The sequence below is a fragment of the Pristis pectinata genome, chromosome 3 (genome assembly GCF_009764475.1).
Source record: "Pristis pectinata isolate sPriPec2 chromosome 3, sPriPec2.1.pri, whole genome shotgun sequence".
In the NCBI taxonomy this organism is placed as follows: domain Eukaryota; kingdom Metazoa; phylum Chordata; class Chondrichthyes; order Rhinopristiformes; family Pristidae; genus Pristis; species Pristis pectinata.
In genome coordinates, this window is record NC_067407.1 from 101,916,541 (window position 1) to 101,940,916 (window position 24,376).

The following is a 24,376-nucleotide window of genomic DNA, read 5'->3' on the forward strand; positions in this document are numbered from 1 at the left end:
GGGTGTACCCAAGCCTAATTCAGAGCAGTGAACAACTTGTTTTTAGACCATAAGAAATAGAAACAGGAGTAACCTCTTGAATATGTTCTTTTTCTTTATCACTGCCTAGTAGCCTCCATTGGGTGGAGCTGTTTGTCAGAAATGAACTCAATTTTGACACAGTTCCTTCCAGACAATAATCTAAATAAAATTCCACAGAATGAGTGGACATTTGGTTATTTGTTGTGGGTTATTAATGCCAGTGGATCTGTATACCTGCATCAGCCTTCACAATCAGGGCCTTCAACATTATTGCTTTCACTGCTTCGGAAAGCAATAATGTTGAAAGCTTTTCCCACCTTTATAATTACATTACTAATTTAGTTCTATTTCACAATATTATGAAATAATTAAAAATCAGGTTTTCTTGAAATACACTTCCAAATGAATTTGATAACACAATGTAATAAAATTATTATTGCATGATTTTATTTTTTTTACATTCTAATCAAAATTTAGTATTGTGGGTTCATGACCTGTTTCCTTTACAAATTGTAGGAAGTCTGCAGGCTTAATACCCATAGTGGCCGAATTAGTCATTGGGTGAAAATAGATTCTTTCATATCCTCCATTTACAAAGTTTGAATCCAACACAAATTTTACATCTCCTTGTTTATCACAAAACAGAGCAAGTGGTGTTGCACAACCTTGACCAACTTTTAGTTTTTCCAGCATTGTCCCCTCATCTGCAAAACGTAGATTTCCACTTCCAACACCCAGCTTCTTTGCTAGGTCATTCAAGTTGACTTGTCTATCATGTAAGACAGTCACCAACCACAAGCTTTTTTTCTTCTTGTCTTTAAGAAACAAGTTCTTGCTGTGCGCCCCCTCAAGGTGTTGCACATAAGGCATCATAGCTTCAACCGTGAAGACCTATATATAAAAAAATCAAAAGAACAGAATGATAAACTTAAAAAGGGACATAATTACATTTGTGCACTCTGGACCATTTACAATATTACCCGCCTCCAATCTCCACCCAATGTTTACATTTGCTCGTGAAAAAAATTCTGTGAGATCATTAAAAATTGCTTATAATCATAACCAGTAGGAAGTCAATGGAAAAAACTAGAAATAAAAAGCTGATTTCAGTAAAAACATCAAGGCCTGGATTTTATCCTGTAGGTGACTTCTGTACTAAAGCAAGAAGCTTCTAAAATCCCTGCAGAAATTAATTCTTGTGTGTTTACTTGGATCATCATCAGCAATTTCAGTGCTATTTCTTAGAGTTCTCTGTACACCAGCAGCTGGCATGGATAATATTATGGGGATCTGACTACTTAACACAGGTGATTAGAATGAGTTAATGAGGGTAGCAAGGTGCTTTAGTGACACGAGGACAATATGCAATGTGGTTTTGCAAGGCTTGGAACTATATCCCTTGCTTTTTACTGTATATGTGTGTTTTTGACAAATGTACAAGCCTTGAAAAGAATTACTGATTGTATCAAAATTGACATTGTGGTTAAGTGAAAAGAACAGCTATCAATGGACTGGTCAAGTGGCAATTGAAATTTAATCTGAAGAAGCAACAGGTAATGCATTTCTTTCTATATACAAGGGATGTGGGCTTCACAGGCCGAGCCAGCATTTAATTGCCCATCCTGAGGTGCCCTTGAGAAGCTGGTGAGCTGCCTTCTTGAACTGCTGCAGTCCTTGAGGCATGGGTATACCCACAATGCTGTTAGGGAGGGAGTTCCAGGATTTGGACCCAGCAATGGTGAAAGAATGACGATATATTTCCAAGTCAGCATGGTGTGTGACTTGGATGGCAACTTCTGGGTGGTGGTGTTCCCATGCCTTTGCTGCTCATCCTTCTAGCTGGTAGGGGTTGTGGGTTTAGGTGTTGTTTAAGGAGTTTTAGTGAGTTGCAGCAGTGCATCCTGAAGATTGTACAAACTCCCCCCACTGTGCATCGGTGGTAGAGTGAGTGAATGGTTGTGGATGGGGTGCCTATCAAGTGGGCTGCTAAGTCCTGTATGTTGTCAAGCTTCTTGAGTGTTATTGAAGCTGCACTCATCCAGGCAAGTGGAGAGTATTCCACCACACTCCTAAGTTGAGACTTGTCAATGGTGGACAGGCTTTGGGGAGTGAGGAGGTGAGTTATTTGCTGCAGGATTCCTCACCTCTGACCTGCTCTTGCAGCCACATTGTGTATATGGCTACTCCAGTTCAGTTTCTGGTCAATGGTAATTCCCAGAGTATTGATAGTTGGGGTATTAGTGATGGTAATGTCATTGAATATCAGGCGGAGATAGCTGGATTTTCTCGTTAGATGTAGTCATTGCCTGGCACGTGTGGTGCCAATGTTACTTGCCACCTATCAGAATAGGCCTGGATATTGTCCAGGTCTTGCTACATTTGGTTTTATACTACTTCTTTATCCGAGGATTCATGAATGGTGCTGAACATAGTGCAATCATCAGCGAGCATCCCTACTTCTGAACTTACAATAGAAGGAAGGTCATCGATGAAGCAACTGATGATGGTTGGGCTGAGGACACTACCCTGAGGATCTCCTGCACAGATGTGGTGTGGCTGAGATGACTGACCACCCACCACCATACCCATCTTTCCCTGTGCTAGGTCTGACTCCAACCAGCAGAGGGCTCCTCTAGCCCCCTCCCCCCACCCAGTGATTCCCATCGACTCCAGTTTAGCCAGGGCTCCTTGATGCCATACTCAATCAAATGCTGCTTTGATGTCAAGGGCAGTTACTCCCACTTCACCTCTGGCATTTAGCTTTTTTTTTGAACATTTGGACTAAGGCTGTAATCGGGTCAGGAGCTGAGTGAATTTGGCAGAACCCAAGCTGAGCTTCTGTAGCAGGTTGTTGCGAAGCAAGTGCTGCTGGATAGCACTATCGATTACCCCTTCCATTAGGTTGCTGACGATTGAGAGTAGACCAATGGGGCAGTAACTAGCCCAGTTGAATTTGTCCTGCTTCTTCTGGACAGGACACACCTGGGAAATTTTCCACCATGTCAGGTAGATGCCAGTGTTGTAGCTGCACTGGAACAGGTTGGCCAAGGGCACAGCAAGTTCTGGAGCACAAGTCTTCAGTACTATTGCTGGAATGTTGTCAGTGCCCATAGCCTTTGTTGTATCCAGTGCCTTTAGCTATTTCTTGATATCACATAGAGTGAATTGAACTGGCCTGAGATTGGCATCTACCATGCTGGGGACCACTGGAGGAGGCCGAGGTAGATCACCACTCGGTAATTCTGGCTGGAGAGGGGGGCAAATGGTACAGCGCATCAAGATAGTTCTCATAAGCTATTAAATTCATTGGAAACATCCAATTACTTCTAACTGGCTGCAAGTTTGAATACCTGGTCACCGAAATGGAACTTTTACAGTGCAAAATCTATACTGAGGATGAATTACATTAAAGGGGAAGTACCACTTAAAACAAGCAATTAAGAGTTGCAGATGCAAGTCTGATGTGGAACCATTCAGCGCTTTTACAATAATTTTTAGCAGCTTCTGCCTTCTTTCTCTTCTCTTTTGTACTTGCTGACTTGAGCAGGGTTATGGTTCAATAGTTGATGCGTTAGATCCCAAGATGCATTGATGACACATATTTAATGTGAAGTACTTGGTAAGTGCCAGGATACTTAGAAGTGTACAGGAACAGAGTGAACAGGCAAGTGTCCACAGAACCCTAGCAGGCCAAGCTGATGAGGTGGTTAAAAAGGCATAAAGGACACTTGCTATTAATGCTGGATGCATGGAATACAAAGCCATTGAAAAATTATGCTGAATTGTGTAAAACCATAGTCTTATTAAGAGGTCTTGCATTTTTTGAGTGTATATGTTCTCTTTGTGTTTATCATCTCCTATACTTTACATTCCTCTTCATTTGCATCAGTACCTGCCTTCCCCCACACCTTATTTTACCCTGTATGTTCCTTAACAACCATGGAGGTCTGGATCTGGAATTTCCCCATTTTCTTTTAAAGTAATTCAGATGCAATTTGGGTATTTATTTAGGCATGGTCTTGAACAGAAGTGCACATTTTTGGGGGGGGGGGGGGGGAGGGGGGGGGGGGGGGGAGGGAGGGGAATAGCAGAATGACAACCCAAAATGTTGAGAGCCACTCATGTAAGCAAGCAATTCTTGAACTTCCTTAGGGGTCCTCACTCCTGTCCTTCTGACTGTATTCTGACGTTGGAATCCTCTTGGAATCTAATGGCAAATCACCAACCTTTTGCAGTTTCCCTGACATTCCACTGGGGAATCTGGGAGCTGAATTTGTGCCAGATTTCAAGCTCCATTTGTTTCAAAGGATGGTAATGGTTTTGAGCAAAAACGATGAGCTCTGGGTCACTTATGTTTTCTAAATTAATTTACTTAACAAATCCAATTAACTGATTTTAAGTCTTTTCTAGTGTTTTAATTATTTTAATTTTTGTATTTAAACATGCTATGATTAATTTTTCGTACCTTTTGATTTTTAAAAAGTGTTTATGAATGTCAACATTCAAAAACTTTCAGAGAGAAAGGCAGTTTTGCCTGGGGGATGGCTATCAAAGCTCTGCAGGGTCTCGGCTGGTGTGTTGTGATTAGTCTTGGTCATGAAGATCGTTGTGAGACAACAGCAACAACACTAGGACCTCAATCATCTTTAAGATGCTACAGGTAAGTAAAGGTATGGGAGAGGTTCTCTGGTCACTGACATGGGCTGTTCATTGTGTACCATGGCCTATAAGACCCGAGACATATGCTAGAACATTAGTTAAGTTACGGCTGGAGTACTGCATATAGTTTTGGTCACCCACATTACAGTAAGAGTGAAAATGCTATGGGTAGTACACTGAATATTTATGATGCTAACAGTAAAAGCTGCAAATGCAGGAAATTCAAATCAAAGAGAGAAAAGGCTGTTAGCAATCAGCAGGTCAAGCAGTACCAGTAGGTATGTGGAAACATGTGGAACAGAGCTTATTTCAGTCCTATTCAGGTAACCCTACTCAACTCTTTTTCCATTACACTAACAACTGTATTGGCACAGGTTCCTGCACTCCAACAGTTCTTGAAAATTTCATCGACTGTGTAAAGGTGCAAGCAGGGTGGAAATTGGCAGCATAGTCCATGTAGATGATACATTAGAGACCAATATCCATTTTAAACCTTCTGACTCCCACAGTTATCTTGACTTCACTTCCTCCCACACCGCTTCCTGTAAGAACCCCACATTCCATTCTCTCAGTTCCTTTTCTATCTGGTCTGATGATGAGAATTTCCACACAATGCTTTTATAATGTCTTCCTTTTTCTTTTACCATGGATTGTGCCATAGTTGACAGGCCTCTTAACTGCATCTCCTCTCCTGCATTTCTGTTCTTGCCCACTCTCTTCCCAAGGATAGGAATCCCTTATTTACACCTTCCACCCTACCACTTTCACATACAATGGCTCATTCTCCATATTATTTTCCATCTTCAATGGGACTCCACCACCAGGCACATCTTGCCCTCCCTTTCAGCATTCCAAAGAAACCATTCCCTCCCATCTTCACCAACCTACTCATGGCACTTTCCAATGCAACCATTGGAGATACAACACCTGCCCATTTCCCACCATCCAGGAACCCAAACAGTCCTTCCAGGTGAAGCAGTTTACTTGCAATTTTTCCAATGTAATGTATTGCTATTGGTACTCACTACATGATCTCCACAATGTTGGAGAGGGCCACATTGGACTGGGCTCACTGCCTGGAATTTCCACCTGGTCCTGCACCCTCGCACTCACCTGGGCCAAATGCAGAGAGCTGATCCTTCTGGCCTTCTGCTTTCCAGCATCCAGCAGCAAGATCAAGATAATAACTGGGCTGTTACTGGTGAAGTACAAAGGCTCTGAACCCAGAGCTTCCAAATGGAAGGCTATGTTGGAGGTGGAGCTTTGTCTTCTGTCAAAGCTGTTACCATTTTAATAATCAGGGACTTAAAAGTTATTAAAGTAGAAGTAAATTATTTAAAACATTGACTAAAGTAAAACAATTACATTTCTAAGTGTTAAAGGTTAATTATTCCCCTCTTTTCCTTTTAAGTCTTTTTCCTATAAAACTCCATTGAAATCAATGGGGGTCTTGGACATATATTAATGCTTGCGAATGCCAGCAAAACTGGGCCCTGCCATTAGACTCTATGGGCAAACAGATCTGTCCGACGTGTTCACCCCCTATACGTCTATATGTCTCAGCTTCACTATGTACAGGCCATCCATGGTTAATGAACAGGTTCTTTTTTTTTTGGACAACCATAAGTTGATTTTGTTGACAAGATGAAAAATAGAACATAGAACAGAACAGCACAGGAACAGGCCCTTCAGCCCATGATGTCTGTGCTGACCATGATACCAAATTAAACTTAGCCTATCTGCCTGAATATGATCCATATTCCTCCATTCCCTGCATGGTCATGTGCCTGTCTAAATGCTACTATTGTGTCTGCTTCTACAACCACCCTTTGCAGCGCGTTCCAGGCACATTACCCCACACTTCTCCCTTAAACTTTCTCCCTCTCACTTTAAATGCATGTCCTCTAGGACTTGTCTTTTTCCCAGGGTAGAAATGTCTCTGACTATCTACCTTATCTATGCCTTTCATAATTTTATAAACCTCTATCAAGTCTCCCCTCATCCTCCGACACTCTAGAGAAAGCAATCCAAATTTGTCCTACCACTCCTTATAGCTAATATTCTCTAATCCAGGCAGCATCTTGATGAATGTCTTCTGCACCCTCTTCAAAGCCTCTACATCCTTCCTGTAATGGGGCAACCAGAACGGCACACAATACTCCAAATGTGGCCTAAACAAAAGTTTATACAGCTGCAAGATGACTTCCTCTTATTCTCAATGCCCAGATAGATGAAGGCAAGCACGCCACATGACTTCTTTACTACCCTATCTACTTACATGGCCACTTTCAGGGAGCCATGGACTTGGACCCCAAAATCCCTCGACATCAATGCTCCAAAGGGTCCTGCTATTTACTTTATACTTTCCTCTTACATCTGACCTCCCAAAAAGTGCAATACCTCACATTTGCCCAGAGTAAACTCCATCTGGCATTTCTCTGCCCATATCTGCAGCTGATCTATAACCCACTGTAACCTTTGGCAACCTTCTTCACTCTCCACAAGTCCACCAATTCTTGTGTCACTGGCAAACTTACTAATCAGCCCCTCTACATTTTCGTCCAAGTCATTTATATATGCTCACAAACATACTCGATATGGTAACCATACCCCCACAGAATTGCAATGAATGGCTTCAAAAGCGTATAAGACTGACAGGAGAGCACAATTACTTAAAGTGGAGAAACTAGTTCTACCGGTTATAGGAATTAATTTTTGTGTAGGGGTATAGACACAAGTCCCCGACTTACTTCGCCTTACATGCCTGAACCACAACCCACAGCCAGCGCGACTCGGCCCATTTACGCTGCTGTCTGGAAAGGTTGAATGGGTCGGCTTGTTTGGAACAGAGGCGAGGGAACATAGAATTGAGCTGCAGAAAATTAAGAGGAGCCTTTAAACAGTGGACAAAAAGGGCTGATTTCTCTTAGATCAGCGACCGAGAACGAGAATGAATGTAAATGTAATTGAATTAATGTAACTGGTAGAAGAGTTTGGAGTTGAATTTCTTTTTCACCCAGAGGGTGGAGAAGTCCGGAACTCGTTGGCTGAAAGATAGTTGGAGAGACAAGCTGCAGTGCGTTTAAAAATGTTCGTAACATGCCAAGCCATTGATTATGCGCTGGGAAGTGTTTATTAAGGCTGGGCTGCCCTCTTTTCAGCTGTCATGGACACAATGGGCCAGATGGCTTCCTTTGAGTACAGTCCATTTCTACAAAAACTTTTCTTCCAGGTAAAGAAGTTATTCCGAAATAATAAGAGCTTTGAAGAGTCCGCCTCCACAAAGATGCACTTCCCTGACTTACAATGCACTCCACTCGTTCTATTTGCACGTTTTCCCGTTGGCTTTAGCCCCCCCCCCCCCCCCCCCTTCGGTTGCGGGCACTGACGCGAGGGGATGTGCAGCCGCTCAGTGCGCTGCAGTGAACGTGGCTCGGCCTGTCACACTCTGGGTCAATCGATGCCCCGCCACTGGGCGCACTCACCTCGGGGTGTTCCTCACATATTGTCTCGATGTTCAGCCCTTTCAGATAATCTTCCAGCTCTTTTCGCATCTCAGTCGAAGCCATTCCGTGCTTTTCTTGCAGCAGCTCAAGCGAAATACGACGTCTCAGCTGCACTTCCAGGTCACGTCTGCAGGCTCATATTTCCCTGTTGGAGACACAAGACCGCGAATGCTAGAACCTGGTGCAAAAAAAACCCAAAACGCTGGAGGAAGGTCAGGCAGCATCTGTGGAGGGAAATGGATAGTCGGCGTTTTGGGTGTCGATTGTCCATTTCCCTCCACGGATGCTGCGTGACCCGCTGAGCTCCTCCAGCATCTTGTTTTTTGCTTCCTAGTTCCCCGTTGCTGACCAAAGCCTGCATTCAGGCCTTTAATAAGATGCTTAAAGACCTGCATTTATATTAGCGTCATTCGTGTGTTTTAAGACATCTCAAAGCCACTTCACAGCCAAGGAAACACTTTCGAAATGTGAGCACTCCTGTAATGTTTGCAGATATTATTTCAATGCTGTCATCTCAAAGAAATACAGGCTCTGGAAATATATAGTGGGCCAGATAACATCTGTGGAGGGCGCAGATAAATTAATGATTTGGGCATGACCCCTAGATATGGGCAGCAAGATTCATCCTTCCACACTTAAGGATAATAATAATGAGTCATAACTGATATTGGTAATTCAAAACAGGGCAAACTGCACCATCTGAACAAGTTATTTCCACACAAATTTTCTTTGAACAACCTCTTGTACTTGCAGGAATCACTAGCTATCTTCTCAAATTGCAAACAGATACTCATAATCCTGAATCTGCTCTGTAATTGGATCACGAAAATCACGAAGGACTGTAATTTGCTGTAGCTGACTGTAATTAGACTTGCTGCTGTATACTTTAGTTATATAAATACATGCCTAAAATGTTACTTAAAAAAAGTGCCGATTGCAGCATATGGGAAGAGAAAGGGATAGCACAGTCCTCGGCATAGCAGACAGAACATTCTCTTCATGTACTGTAATTTTAACAACTTTCTTCTGTTCTAGTCCTTTCTTGTATCTTTTAGTTGTCGATAAAAGAACGTGTGTTTTCTCCAATAGGTTCTGGAACATACTGAGAAATCCTGGGATAGAGAAGTGACAACACACTATATACTAGCGACTTCTTTCTTTTATTTCACTGTTCTTCTTAAATAAACCCAATGAATAGATTAGCGAGTTAACTGTAAGAGGAATTACATTAGAGCATGACTCAGTCCTCAGTGCATTTTTAAGGTTAATTTTTCTTACCAAATCTAACAATATTAAAGTCAAATTGTAACATCTTTCCTTCGGCCCAGATCTAAGGCTATGGCTTGGCTAATAACTGAACCTAATCTCTTGTCCATCAGTGATGCTGCACTAGAAGTTGGATTCAATTTGTATGATTTATTCGAATACCAGTACAACAAGCAATTGGGGGTTGGTCCCTATAAATGAACTGTTTTAATTTTAAAATATACTAGGAATTCCCACCAACCTCGGGTCATGGGAGCAAAAAAAAATGCAGATGCTCGAAATCTGAAACAAAAACAGAAAATGCTACACACTTTCAGCAGATCAGGCAGGATCAGTGGGAAGAGAAATAGAATTGACATTTTGGGTCAAGGACCTTCATCAGAATTGTAAAAATGAGAAAGCAAGTGTGTTTTATATTGCAGAGATGGGAGACGTTGACAGATCAGGCGGAATATCTGTGATAGGTGCAGATCAAAGTTGCCAAGGTAAGAATTACCATAAATAATCTGGCACTCTCAGGACTGTGATGGTGCTAGACTATTGAATATTGCTGCTATGAGTAGCCCAACACGCTTTCAATATACTTTTGTTTAGACATTACATTGCAGTACAATAAATTTTCCTGTGAACCAAGTGACTTCAAAGGGAACACAGAAAATGGGGTCCCAGTGAGCTTAAAAGGAGCAAGGCAAACAGAAATAGGTGATCCACATGCCAAACCATTGAAATTTCTGAAAAATTGGATGCAGATTATTGGAATTTTACTGTATTGGAGACAAAAATATAAATGAAACAAATTGAAACAAAGGTTCTGCCACATCTTCAAATTCAAATTCAAAAGGGTAACTTCAAATTGTTAAATTCAGCTTTAGGACCCAATGGTTATAACATATTCAGATGAAAGACTAGGAGTCGTTCCTTGAAATTGCACTGGACATTGTTTAAGCTATGTAAGAATTCTGAGTGGAAATGGGAAGGGGAATTAAAGTGAAAAATGACTCAGAAGGCTTTTATGTGCAGTTTTGGTCTCCTTATCTACAGTAAAATGTTCTTGCCATGGAATGATCTGATTGCAATGAATAGCAGAACTAACATATGAGAAGAGATAGGGTAGGTGAGGGCCATATACACTGGAGTAGACCACAATGAGAGGAGATCTCATAGAAACCCACAAAATTCTAACATAATTAGTCAGACTAGATGGGGGGAAGGGAGTGTCCCTTTGAAAAGGAGTCCAGAACCAGGCGTCACTGCCTCAGGTTTTGTGCTATCACATTTAGAATCTAGATCAGGCAAAATGTCTTCGCTCAGAGGCATGTAAACCTGTGGAATTCTCTACCACAGAAGGTGGTGACAGTTAAATCATTAAATATATTCAAGGAGGAAAATGAATTTCTTAAAGCCTCAGGGATCTAGGGATATGGGGAGAAGGAGAGGTGCTGAAGTGGGTGATCAGCAATGATCCTCTTGCATGCTGGAGCAGACCAAAGGGCCAAACGGTCAACCTTTGCCTCTATGAAACTCAGTGCCACACCTGAAGCTTAAAACACCTTGTTTCTCACTTCCCCAGTTCAGCTGACGAGTCCTTGACCTGATGGCCCTCTTCCCACTGACACTGCCTGACTTCAGTGTTTACTTGAGAAATAAAGGACTGCAGATGCTGGAATCTAGATGAAAAACATTATGATGCTGGAGGAACTCAGCAGGCCAGGCAGCATCCGTAGAGAAAAGCAGGCAGTCAACATTTTGGTTCAGCACTGAAGATAGGAAAAGGGGAAGCCCAATATATAGGAGGGAAAAGCAGAGCAGTGATAGGTGGACAGGAGAGGGGAGGCGGGATGGGCACAGGGTGGTGATAGTTGATGCAGGTAAGAGACAGTGATAGGCAGGTGGGGGGGTGAAGAGCAGATCCACCAGGGGATGTGTCTAAGGTAAGGAGAGAGAGGTAAAAAAAAGGAGCAAGGAAAGGGAAGAAGAGAAGAAGCATGGGTGGTGGGGGGGGGAGAGGGGGGGGGGGAGAGGGGGGGGGGGAGAGGGGGGGGGGGGAGAGGGGGGGGGGAGAGGGGGGGGGAGGGAGGGGGGGGGGAGAGGGGGGGGGAGGGAGGGGGGGAGAGGGGGGGGGAGAGGGGGGGGGGAGGGAGGGGGGGGGGAGAGGGGGGGGAGGGAGGGGGGGGAGAGGGGGGGGGAGGGAGGGGGGGGGAGAGGGGGGGGAGGGAGGGGGGGGGGAGAGGGGGGGGAGGGAGGGGGGGGGGAGAGGGGGGGGAGGGAGGGGGGGGGGAGAGAGGGGGGGAGAGGAGGGGGGGGGAGGGGGGAGGAGGGGGGGGGGGGGGGGAGGAGGGGGGGGGAGGGGGGGGAGGGGGGGAGGGGGGGGGAGAGGGGGGGGAGGGGGGGGGAGGGGGGGAGGGGGGGAGGGGGGAGGGGGAGGGGGGGAGGGGGGGAGGGGGGGGGAGGGGGGGAGGGGGGAGGGGGGGAGGGAGGGGGGAGGGGGGAGGGGGGAGGGGGAGGGGGGGAGGGGGAGGGGGGGAGGGGGAGGGGGGGAGGGGGAGAGGGAGGGGGGAGAGGGGGGGAGGGGGGGAGAGGGGGGGGAGGGGAGAGGAGGGGAGAGGGGGGGGAGGGGGAGGGGGGGAGGGGGAGGGGGGGAGGGGGGAGGGGTGGGAGGGGGAGGGGGGAGAGGGGAGAGGGGGAGGAGGGGGGAGGAGGGGGAGGGGGAGGGGGGAGGAGGGGGAGGGGGGGGAGGGGGGGAGGGGGGGAGGAGGGGAGGAGGGGGAGGGGGGAAAGGGGGGGAGGGGGGGGAGGGAGGGATGGATGGGGGGGATGGAGGAGGTGGGGATGGATGGGGGGGATGGAGGAGGTGGAGAGGGGGTTACCTAAAGTGGGAGAATTTAGTTTCTTATTTAATTTAAACAGTGTTTACTTTAGAGTTTACGACGTCTGCAGTTTTGTTTTATTTGTTCCTCTCACCATGACGGTGGGCACCACACAGCCCGGCTCCGGCTCCGGCTCCACTCGCGGCACCGCCGACCACTCAATGACGGATGGCAGCCTCCCGCACCGACGCGGTGACGTCTGCAGCCGACGGAAGTCTCCCTCCTCGATCACGTGACGCCGGGAGCCGTGCATAGTGAGGACCACAATGGCGGCTTCCATGGCTTGAGGGAGGTCGGGTGCAGCCTTGGGTAAACTGCAGGTTGGTGTCCTCCGTGTTGGTCCGTGGGGTGGGCCCTGGTCCTCAGTGTTAGTCTGTAGGGGGGCGGGGAAGCCCTGGTCCTCAGTGTTAGTCTGTAGGGGGGGGGGAGCCCTGGTCCTCAGTGTTAGTCTGTAGGGGGGGGGGGGGAGCCCTGGTCCTCAGTGTTAGTCTGTAGGGGGGGGGGAGCCCTGGTCCTCAGTGTTAGTCTGTAGGGGGGGGGGGGGAGCCCTGGTCCTCAGTGTTAGTCTGTAGGGGGGGGGGGGGAGCCCTGGTCCTCAGTGGTAGTCTGTAGGGGGGGGGGGGAGCCCTGGTCCTCAGTGTTAGTCTGTAGGGGGGGGGGAGCCCTGGTCCTCAGTGTTAGTCTGTAGGGGGGGGGGAGCCCTGGTCCTCAGTGTTAGTCTGTAGGGGGGGGGGGGGAGCCCTGGTCCTCAGTGTTAGTCTGTAGGGGGAGCCCTGGTCCTCAGTGTTAGTCTGTAGGGAGGGGGGGGGGGGGAGCCCTGGTCCTCAGTGTTAGTCTGTAGGGGGGGGGGAGCCCTGGTCCTCAGTGTTAGTCTGTAAGGGGGGGGAGCCCTGGTCCTCAGTGTTAGTCTGTAGGGGGGGGAGCCCTGGTCCTCAGTGTTAGTCTGTAGGGGGGGGGGGGGGAGAGCCCTGGTCCTCAGTGTTAGTCTGTAGGGGGGGGGGAGCCCTGGTCCTCAGTGTTAGTCTGTAGGGGTGGGGGGAGCCCTGGTCCTCAGTGTTAGTCTGTAGGGGTGGGGGGAGCCCTGGTCCTCAGTGTTGATCTGTAGTGGGGGGGGCCCTGGTCCTCAGTGTTAGTCTGTAGGGGGGGGCCTGGTCCTCAGTGTTAGTCTGTAAGTGGGGGGGGCCCTGGTCCTCAGTGTTAGTCTGTAAGTGGGGGGGGCCCTGGTCCTCAGTGTTAGTCTGTAAGTGGGGGGGGCCCTGGTCCTCAGTGTTAGTCTGTAAGTCGGGGGGGCCCTGGTCCTCAGTGTTAGTCTGTAGGGGGGGGGGGCCCTGGTCCTCAGTGTTAGTCTTTAGTGGGGGGGCCTTGGTCCTCAGTGTTAGTCTGTAGTGGGGGGGCCCTGGTCCTCAGTGTTGGTCTGTAGGGGGGGGCCCTGGTCCTCAGTGTTCGTCTGTAGGGGGGGGCCCCTGGTCTTCTATGACAGTGGGGCGTGCAGGAATTGTCGTTATTCTTTGTGAACTGTGCGTATTTCAGCTTTAAAGAGTTTTGCCTCAGTTCCCTCCCTCTGACCGATGCAGTTTGAGCTCCTCTGGCCCTTCATTTACTCCCCAACCCCAATGAGCCCAAGTTCCTCTCACAGACCTTGGTCCTCAGCCTGTACCTTTCTCCATCTCCAAACTCAGAACTATACCGGGTAGATCTGTCGACCAAGAGGCTTCATCACCAGCATCATCCTGACAACTCTGGTTTCACCCCATCGGAGGTATTCCCTCTGTCTATTCTATTGTCACAACCCTCTCTAAAACCTAAAACCAGTTTTCTCTCTTTTCTACATCCAGCACATCATTCTTTGTCATTTCTGCCAGTTGTAAAGCAATCCCATCATTGTTTGCATCTTCTCTTCCCTTTCCCTTTCTGCTTTCCACAGGGACCGCTGTCTCCGTGACCCCCCCCCCTCCCCTGCGACCATAGGAGGTGTAATGCCTGTCCCACCCCATCCCTCACCACCATCCAGGGACATAAACAGCGCTTCCAGGTGAGGTATTGATTCACATGCACCTCTTCCAACCTTATCCCTTGCATTTGTTGCTTGTGATGTGGTCTCCTCGATGCCAGCGAGACCAAGCACAGATTAGGCAACCATACTGCTTAGCACCTGTGCTCTGTCTGCTATGGCCATCTTAAACTCTTGGTTGCAATCCATTTCATCTCTCCTCCCTGTTCCTGTACCAATCTGTCTGTCCTGGGTCATCTAGAAGAACAACACCTCATATTCTGCCTGTGTAGTTTACAACTCAATGTTATGAACATTGAATTCTCCAATTTCAGGTAACCCATACCCCCTGGGTTCCTTTCTCTCTTTTGCTCCACCCCAGTCCTCCCCCATCTGTTTATCATCCATACACTCAACCTGCTGGGCCCCATCCACTCCCCCTACTGTTCCTAGATGCCCATCATCCCTCCCTTATCTGGTTCTACTTATCACCTCCATTATCAAATTCCAGAATCTGGAGCCCTTTGTCTCCACATCACCTCCCAGCCTCTTGCTCTTGCCACCCTTCCTTTCCCTGCCTGGCTCCATCTATGCATTAACCCCCTCCTCATCTGGATCCACATATTGCTTATCAGTTCCTGCCTTACTGCTCCTCCTCATCTCTTTAAACTGGCTATCTCCCCTCTGCACTCAGTGCTATTGCAGGGTCTCAGTCCAAAATATCAACTATGCCTCTGCCTGACCCATTGAGTTCCTCTAGTAGTTTGTTTTAGCTCTAGTTTTTTTTTGCTCTTTCCTAGTTCTGACAAAGGGACTTTGACCAGAAACATTATTTGTCTCCCTTTTAATAAGTGCTGCCTGATCTGAGTATTTCCAGCATTTTTCTGTTTTTGTGATGGTTTCCTCAGGATGAAGATGGGACTTTGTTTCTACAAAGTCTCTGCAGTGATCACTTCTATTGGTCCATCATGGACAGATGGAAGGCCACTGCTAGATTGGTAAGGATGAGTTCAAGTTGGCTTGCTCACTGCCTGCACAGACCCAGAGTGGCAGCTAGGTACTTCAGGGCTTAGCAAGCTCAGTGAGCAGTGGTGCTTCCAAGTTACTTTTTCTAATGGATATTGGAGTTCCCCTACCCTGAGAATATTCTTTCAGTTGTGCTTCCAAATGTTGTTTGACATGAAGGAGCACTGATTCAAAATGAGGTGGGGGGATAGTAGATGGTGACAAGGAGGAGGTTTTCTTTCTTATGTTTGACCCCATGGGGATATGGACTCAAAGTTGAGGACTCCAAGGGCTACATCATCCTGCCTCTATACCACTCTGCTGCCTCCTTGATGAGTTTACTGTATAAAGACATTAGTTCCCCCACTAATTGTGAGGAAGAATTTCTAAGGTTGAGTGGGCCTGGAGCAACTTTGCCAAGTCTGAATTCAGTGTTATGGTTGATGCCAGGTGATCCATCCAGTTTTATTTCTTCTCCGTTTGAACATAGCAGCAAATGTACAACTGAGTGCCTTGCAAGGCCACTTCAGAGGACACTTAAGAGTCAACAATGTGGGCCACATCATATAAGGATGGCAATTTTCCTTTCCTGAAGGACGTTAATGAACCTGATTTTTTTTTACAACAATTTGGTAGTTTTGTTTTATGACCACAACTCATCTCTTGTGGTCATAATTACTAAGACTAATTGTTTATCCAAATTTCAAGATTATTAACTGAATTTTAAGCTCCACAACTGGCAGGTTGGGAATTAAATTTGGGCCTTTTGATTGTTACTTTAAGTTTCTAGATTACTAGTCTAGTAATTTAACCATTGCACTATCAATGGTATCTTTGAATTCTGCGTTCCTCTGCCACTCTGTCTTTGGCCAGGTACACTGTTCTAACAGCTCTATGTAAGTTTGAGGAACGGCACCTCATCTTCTCAATTGGCCCATTAAATCCTTTAAGACTTGATGCGAAATTCAACAGTTTCAGATAATCAGCTACTCTAGGCTATATTTCATGCATTTAGATTTTTTCTCTCTTTTCAGGTAATTTCCAATTTCATACATCTCTTCTGATTGAGATACTCCTCCCAACCCACCAACTCGTCTTTTGTTAATCAATAGCTTTTACAGCGAGTAAATCTTTATTTGTATATTTCAATCTGTCCTGTTTTCCACCCTGTCACGGACATTTTTCCCCTAACTTTTCCTCGTTCTGATGAAAGTTCATCAATCTGAAACATTAGATAGTATCTGGAGAAAGGGAAATTTTGTTAATCTGCTGAATGTTTTCAGCATTTTCTGTTTTTATTTCAGATTTTAAGATGTGTGCCTTTTTTTTTTAATTCATTTTTCTTTCAAGGACCTATTTCTTAACTAAGCTCTGCTAATTCAGTCCAGACTAGTAATAAGTTGTAGGATCTTCTTAAACAAAAGCAGAAAATGCTGGAAAGACTTAGCAAATGAGGCAGCACCTGAAAGAGAGAGTCAATGGTTTGGGTCTGCAACCCTTCATCAGAACTGGCCTTGGTCTTTATGCAAAAAATGTCATAAACTGATATATTAAAGAATTTGTTTAATTGTTTAGATTTTCCTAAAATGGCAATACAAATTATTAAAATGTTATCATAAAGATATATAGTTATAACTTGTGTTACTAGCCTTTTTGACATCCTCGGTAAATCCCAAAGCACTTGTGCCTCCAGTGCTATGCATGTGAAAGATTTTATTAATGGTGAGAGTCTTAAAAATGATTCATATGTTATGTTGCTCCCAGTTGGTGATGATGATGAGAAGATTATTGTTTAGACTGAATCCTGCGACATGGAAGTCATGTAACCATGAGATCCGTATACTGAAATGGAAATATGCTCTTGACTTGAGGCCGAGGCCACGTCCACGTCTACTGGTGCTGCAGCAAAGCTGTTTACCCAGGGATATCAACAAATTCAGCCCATTGTTCATCAGGCATTTTAGCACCAAGAGGGTATGGTGATCTATTACAGTTTTTGGTCTTACAGTGTCTTCCACTCTGACTTGTCACCATGCATGAAATTGATATCTAATCATTAAAGGACATCTGTGCTAGCTTGCATTTTCTGAAATGAGTTAATGAAATGATAAAGCTCTGCTTCCATTTAGGAAATTGTATTTGCACTAATTTCTTGATTTGGGAGATGAGATTGTTTATTTAACTTGAATGGTGTTGCATTTTCCTGTAGGTAGGATAGAGTCAGTAACTGAAAATTGTACTTCAGTCAAAACTAAATTTTACACTGCACGTCTCTGAAATGGTTTTGAAAATCAATTTCACTCATTATCTACTGATTTGATATCCATGTACTCATGAGGTTGGCCCCGGGTTCCATCTCAAATTTTTTCTGACAAATATATCTCTATGTGCCGAGGAACTGATCTTTGTCGGTATAACTACGGTGATCAGTTTCCAGATCACCTCTGCTCTGTGCTGTTGGAATAGAAAGCAGTTTTTGTTTACACAATTGCATCTTGAGATTTCAAAACCAATCACTGTTTGTGATTCAATTGAAGTAGTTTATCAGCTAATATTCTTTCCTTTTAAATACATTAAACATTTAAATATGTATTGCTTTAAGAACATTATGAAGAATATTAATCTTTATTTGGTGGTGTATTGGTACAAAGGAAAGAAGTATCTGCTTTTTTTGTTATCTGCGGGATAACATGCCCTATTCCTCACGGATAGTAAGTATATCTCTACATTGATGCACATTGACACTTAAGGTATCCGTATAGGTAACCCTTAAATATCTTACAGATTACCAAAAGAAAATAGTGCATGAATTGTGCAAAACAATCCTAGTTACATCAATAAGATGAGCAACCAGCATGCTGAAAGGCTTATTTATACAACTGGAAATGGCCACCACCAGCCCCCACCTCCCCCTCCCATTTAAGCAGTGATCAGAAGAAAGAAAAATAGTTTGGTCAGATTGTTCTTTGAGGAGCTTTATCAGTAATCCTCACTGAGACACAAAGATATTTAAATCTGGGAGATCAGGAGAGTCCATTGTTAGTCCTTGACTTGTATATTGAGGATGAGAATAAGGAAGCCTTTTTGGAATTAAGAAGGGTTTCAGTGAGATCACTTGAAGCTCTGTGCACAGTTTTGCCATCCTTCCCTAAGGAAATCTTCAAGGTGCATTAAAGGCTCACTTAACTGATTCCTGGTATGAGGGCCTGACCTGTAATTCCTCTGGAGTTTAAAAGAATGAAAGGTAACATTCTCTGAGGGCCTGACAGTATAGGGTGGTGTGATGCTGTTTCCCTTGGCTGGAGACTCTCCACTAAACATTAGCTGTATTTTGAGTGATTGTGGTGAGGCCAAGCAAGAATGAAGGATGCAAGTGAAGATTTATGGCTGGAGAATCAATAATGCTGAATGATACCAGGGGTAACAGGTTTATAGCATTTGCAACAGTAAGGATTTGGATCATGAGCCACAGTAGCTGGAGCAGTGAAGAATAAAGAGAGCTGGATTATTGAGAGAGAAATCAAAGTCTCAGCTCAAAGCTTTGGCCATTGAGGACTGAAATGCAAAATTTCTTCATTTGTGTTCTGAATCTTTAGAATTCTCCACTGCAGAGCAGTGGACACTCGGTGAACTCATTTAAGACACAATAGCATGTTGGCCTTGAGGGTATCCAGGAAAATAGACATAGGGGAGGAAACAGAAGTTGATGTAGAATTTCATCAATGAGAATGACAGACATGCTTCAGGAGACAAATGGCCTATTCCTGCTTCTATTTCTTTTGTTCATCTAATCCTAACATGGAACTTGCTAACTGGCTGGTGGCTCTTCAACTATTTTCCAACTATTCCATGTTGGACTCCAGTGGTAGGGCATAACTTTGGGAAATCCACCCAAAACAAACCCACACTACATTGGACCTGTTAATGGAACAGCATTGTGATTCATTTGAGTGGAAATGAATGGCTTTGAGGAGGGCAAGCATGAAGTAAATTCATTCTTTGAATTAATTGAGTTTAGTTAAATGTTTTTTTTGCATTAAATGAATCAGATGAATAATTAACATTGCTGAATCTATTCTGTAACATTTAGCAAGATAGTAATATTCCACAACATAATCTAGCTTTTGTTACACAACAAAATTGAACTTCGTCTTTGTAAGGCAGTGCCCACTCTATCTGTGCATCATGGCACGTGTCTAAGATGGGTAGATAGCTGAAGACGAGGTCAAATAGGTTTTTCTCTTTGCATTGTTTCTTTCACCATCCTCCTCATCCAATTGGGCAGACAAGACCTCTAGCTAACTTGGTCAGTGGTACTGCTAGTGATGGGCACTGAAGTCACTTAACCACAGGACATGGTGCCCTTTCTTTCAGTTCCTCTTCCACCTGATGTTGAATATGATTCTTCATTTGTAGGAAAGCTGTAGGAGGTTCTTGGTGTATATTTGAACAATAGGAATTCACAACCTTCTTAGAAGGTGTCAGTGTTCTTTTTAAGTGCTCAGTTGGGATAGCCATACAACTGAAAAACCCTATCTCTTACAATGCATAATGCCATCATTACTATTAACTGATAAATGTTTTCAATTCCTAGGTTGGCCCTTGAATATAAACATTTTAAGATACAAGTGCTTCTAATATTTAAAGTAGCTCACAGAGCCAATCACTGAGTAAAGAACTCAAATTAAAATTTTCTGCCCTCATTTGAAGTTGTCCCTTTGTAGGTACAATTCCGCAGCTCCTGCCAGAGGTTTGGGAACGTAATCTATGCTGACGTTTCAGTGCTGTACTGAAACCTTTTTGTGTGCTTTGTCAACTAGTGTCCTTTTACAAGTTACTCTTTTGAATTCCTGTTTCTCATTCAAGAACGGAATATTTAAGAATGCTGCAGTGAAACAAAAGCAGATAAAGAAAGAAGTGGAAATAAAGCAAAGAATGACTGTCTCTGAGCTTGCAGAAGTAATGGATAAAGATACAGGTAAGCCTCTGCAGTTCACTTAACTAATGCTAATCAAAATATGGGTGATAACATGATTGTCAAATGTATTGGAACTGTTGTGCTGTTTTAATTATTATTTGTTCGTGGGTTGTGGACATCACTGGGATGGCTGATGTTTATTGCTCATCACTACTGCCAATGAGAAGCAGGTAATGGTCTGCTGTAGTCCATTCAATGAGTATACTCCCTCCGTGCTCTCAGTGGGGAATTTCAGGATTTTTCACCAAGTGACAATGAAGGAATGGCAGTATATTTCCATGATGTTTTTCTATGATGCTTTTCTCTGAAAATGTACTTTACTAAAATTTATAGCTATATCATATATTCATACATCACCATTAACAGTGCAAGATGCTTCATTCCACTTGAAAGATTCATATTGTATCACCATGACATCACTTTTTTGCATATATTCCATGACTAAACATCATCTTCAAGAAAATACCCAATGGTTCTCCACGGGTATAATAGGAATGCTATGGATCTGTTAATATAGACTGAGTTTCAATCTTAAGAGCATTATTGATTGAGAGCAAAAGAAAGTTATCTTTACATATTCAAATAGGCTGACTTTCTCTCCTGAATCTAGATCATGTGTATGAAGCTCTGCTGCACACGAATATTGACATGGACTCCTTAGATGATGATTTTGTCTTGGATGAAAAATGGATAAAAGAGATCATAAAAAAGTCTGGAATGAAGTTTAGATGGGCAAAACTTTCAGAAGAAAAAGTGAAAGAAAATAAAGATGCTGTAAAGAGGTAGGTTCATTCTTTACTTCACATATAATCAGGTTGAAGTGGTTTTGTTTTGGTGGCTTTGAAAAATATACTTCTGCCTTTTCTGTGTTTGCAAGTGCTTGGTTTCGCTGCAGTCTATGACAAACACAAAGGTGGTTAGCTCACCATGGTTCCCTTTGTGCAAATAAATGCAGCTTTCTTGGATGAGTGCAGTTCCAATAACACCCGTGAAGCTCATCACCTTCAGAACAAAGCAGCCTGTTTGACTGGCAGTCCATCAATCATCTGACACCATGATGACAAGGTGTAACATCTACAAAATGCATTGCGGTTACTTGCCAACATTACTTCACAGAAGCTGCTCAAACTTGCAGCCTGTACCATCAAGAAGGTGAAAGGCAGCAGAGAATGCCTCCACATGTCCTAGTCACATTCCATCTTGGGTAGATACCAGGATTGTATCTAAACTGGAGCAGCTTGGTTTAGAGACATGAAGTCATACAGCATGGAAACAGGCCCTTCAGCCCAACTGGTCCATGCTGACCAAGATGCCCATCTAAGCTTGTCCCATTTGCCAGCGTTTGGCCCATAACCTTCTAAACCTTTCTGATCCATGTACCTGTCCAACTGTCTTAAAAGTTATTGCATCTGCCTTAACCAATTCCTCTGGCAGCTGATTCCACATGGATACCATGCTTTGTGTAGGGGAAAAAAAAGTTGCCCCCCATGTTCCTCTTAAATCTTTCCCCTCTCATCTTAAATCTATGCCCTCTGGTTCTTGATACCCCAATTCTATGGAAAGACAGTGCATTCACCGAATCTATGCCCCTCATGATTTTATACACCTCTATAAGATCACCTTTCAGTCACCCACACTCTAAGGAATAAAGTCCTAGCCTGTCCAACCTCTCCCTATAACTCAGTCCCTCAAGTCCTGGCAGCATCCTTGTAAATCTTCTCTGCACTCTTTCCAGTTTAATAACATCTTTCCTATAGCAGGGTGACCAAAGTTGAACACAGTACTCCCAAATATGGCCTCACCAGCATCCTGTACAACTGCACCATGACCTCCCAACTTTTATACTCAATGCCCTGACTTATGAAGGCCAGTGTGCCAAAAGCTCCCTTCACCACCCTGTCTTCCTGTGACCGTACTTTCAGTGATCCATGTACTTGTACTCCAAGGTCCCTTTGTTCTACAACACTCCCCAGGGCCCTCCCGTTCACTGTGAAAGTCCTACCTGGATTTGACTTTCCAAAATGCAACACCTCGCACTTATCCAAATTAAACTCCATTTGCCATTCCTAGGCCCACCTACTCAGCTGATCAAGATCCCCCTGTAATTTTTGATAACCACCTTCATTGTCTACTATACCACCTATTTTAGTGTCATCTGCAAACTTACTAATCGTGCCTTTTACGTTCTTACCCAAATCATTGATATAGATGACAAACAATAATGGGCCCAGCACCTACTCCTGAGGCACACCACTAGTCACAGGCCTCCAGTCTGAGAAATAACCTTTTACCATCACCCTCTGCTTTCTCTCATCAGGCTAATTGTGCATCCAATTAGCCAACTCTCCCTGGATTCCATGCGATCTAACCTTCCAGAGCAGCCTTCCATGTGGAACCTTATCAAAGGCCTGACTGAAGTCCATATAAACCACATCTACCACACTGCCCTCATCATCTTTCTTGGTCACCTCATCAAAAAAACTCAATCAAGTTCGTAAGACATGATCTCCCACGCACAAAGCCATGCTGACTACCCCTAATCAACCCCTGTCTTTCCAAATGTATGTATATTACTCCGAATCCTCTCCAGTAACTTGCCTACCACGGATGTTAGACATATTGGCTTACAGTTCCCAGGTTTTTCTTGGCCACCCTCCTTAAATAAAGGCACAACATTTGCTACTCTTCAGTCTACCAGCACCTCACCCATGGCTAACGGTGATGCAGATATCTCAGCCAGGGCACCCGCAGTTTCTTCTCTAGCCTCCCATTGTATTCTTGGATACACCTGGTCAGGCCCCGGAGATTTGTCTACTTTCATTCCTTATAAGGCATCCAGCACCACTTCTACTGTAATGCAGACTATCCCCAAGACCTCCCCATTTACTTTTCCTCGTTCTGAAGTCGTCTTTCTCCACCGTAAAAACAGGAGAAATATTCATCAAGAATCTTTCTCATCTCCTGTGGCTCCACACAAAGGTGTCCCCTTTGGTCTTTGAGGGGCCCTATTCTCCCTCTAGTTACTTTTTCCCTTAATAAAGTCTCTTTGAATTTTTCTTGATTTTCTCTGCCAAAGTTATCTCATGCCTCCTTTTTGCCCTCCTGATTTCCTTCTTGAGTACACTCCTGCATCCCTTATACACCTCTAGGGATTCACTTGATCCCAGCTGCCTGTACCTGACCCATGCCTCCTCCTTTTTCCTGGCCAGGGCATCAGTGTCCCTCGGCATCCAGGGTTCCCTACTCCTACCAACCTTGCCCTTCACTCTAACAGGAACATGCAGACCTTGAGCTCTCACTATCTCACCTTTAAAATCCTCCCACTTGCCTGTGGTCCCTTTGCCTGCAAACAACCTGCTCCAATCAACCTTTGCAAGCTCCTCTCTCATACCATCAAAATTTTGCCTTGCCCCAATTTAGAACTTGAACCCATGGTCCAGCTCTGTCCTTTTCCATAGCTATTTTAAAACTAATAGAACTATTGTCACTGGTCCCAAAGTGCTCCCCCACTGTCACCTTAGTCGCTTGCCCTGCCCTACTACCCAAGTGTAGGTCAAGCTTTGCTTTCTCCCTAGTTGGGCCCTCTATATATTGCCCAAGGAAACTTTCCTGAACACACTTAACAAATTTCACCCTGTCTAAGCCCTTGACAGTATGGCAGTCCCAGTGTATGTTAGGAAAGTTAAAATCCCCTTCTATAACAACCCTATTATTCTTACAACTCTGCAGAATCTCCCTGCATATTTGTTTTTCTAATTGCTGTTGACTATTTGGGGGCCTATAGTACAATCCCAACAATGTGATCATCCCTTTTTCTTCTCAGCTCCACCTATAAAGCGTCACTGGATGATCCATCGATAACTTAATCTCTGACTACTGCGACATTCCCCTTAATCAAAAATGCAACTCCCTGTCCTCTCTTTCCTCCACCTCTACCCTGCCTAAAGCACCTGAATACCCCAGAACATTAAGCTGCCAGTGCTGTCCCTCCCTTAGCTATGTTTCTGTAATGGCTATAATATCCCAGTCCCACATAGCTATCCAAGCCCAAAAGTTCATCTGCCTTGTGGATAGTGTAGAAGGT

At 44.6% G+C, this 24,376-nt stretch overlaps 2 protein-coding genes across 3 annotated transcripts in view; one reads left to right on the forward strand and one right to left on the reverse strand.

The window, feature by feature from the left end:
• Positions 1 to 451: 451 nt before the first annotated feature.
• prorsd1 (prolyl-tRNA synthetase domain containing 1) lies at positions 452 to 12,508 on the reverse strand. 2 transcript variants are annotated; one of them, XM_052010828.1, is made up of 3 exons: positions 12,414 to 12,508; positions 8,166 to 8,331; positions 452 to 912 (listed from the first exon to the last, which is right to left on the reverse strand). In XM_052010828.1, exons 2-3 carry the CDS (start codon positions 8,247 to 8,249, stop codon positions 484 to 486), a joined length of 513 nt encoding a protein of 170 aa, XP_051866788.1. In that variant the 5' UTR covers positions 8,250 to 8,331; positions 12,414 to 12,508; the 3' UTR covers positions 452 to 483. The 2 variants fall into 2 exon arrangements, with proteins under 2 accessions (XP_051866788.1, XP_051866789.1); XM_052010829.1 differs by having other exon boundaries at positions 12,367 to 12,489.
• Positions 12,509 to 24,376, forward strand: part of mtif2 (mitochondrial translational initiation factor 2) — a 28,020-nt gene continuing 16,152 nt past the window's right edge. The window contains 5 exon segments of the mRNA XM_052010827.1: positions 12,509 to 12,639; positions 15,218 to 15,307; positions 17,079 to 17,288; positions 20,181 to 20,292; positions 20,903 to 21,074. Coding sequence (XP_051866787.1) covers positions 15,278 to 15,307; positions 17,079 to 17,288; positions 20,181 to 20,292; positions 20,903 to 21,074 — 524 coding nt within the window. The 5' untranslated portion in view covers positions 12,509 to 12,639; positions 15,218 to 15,277.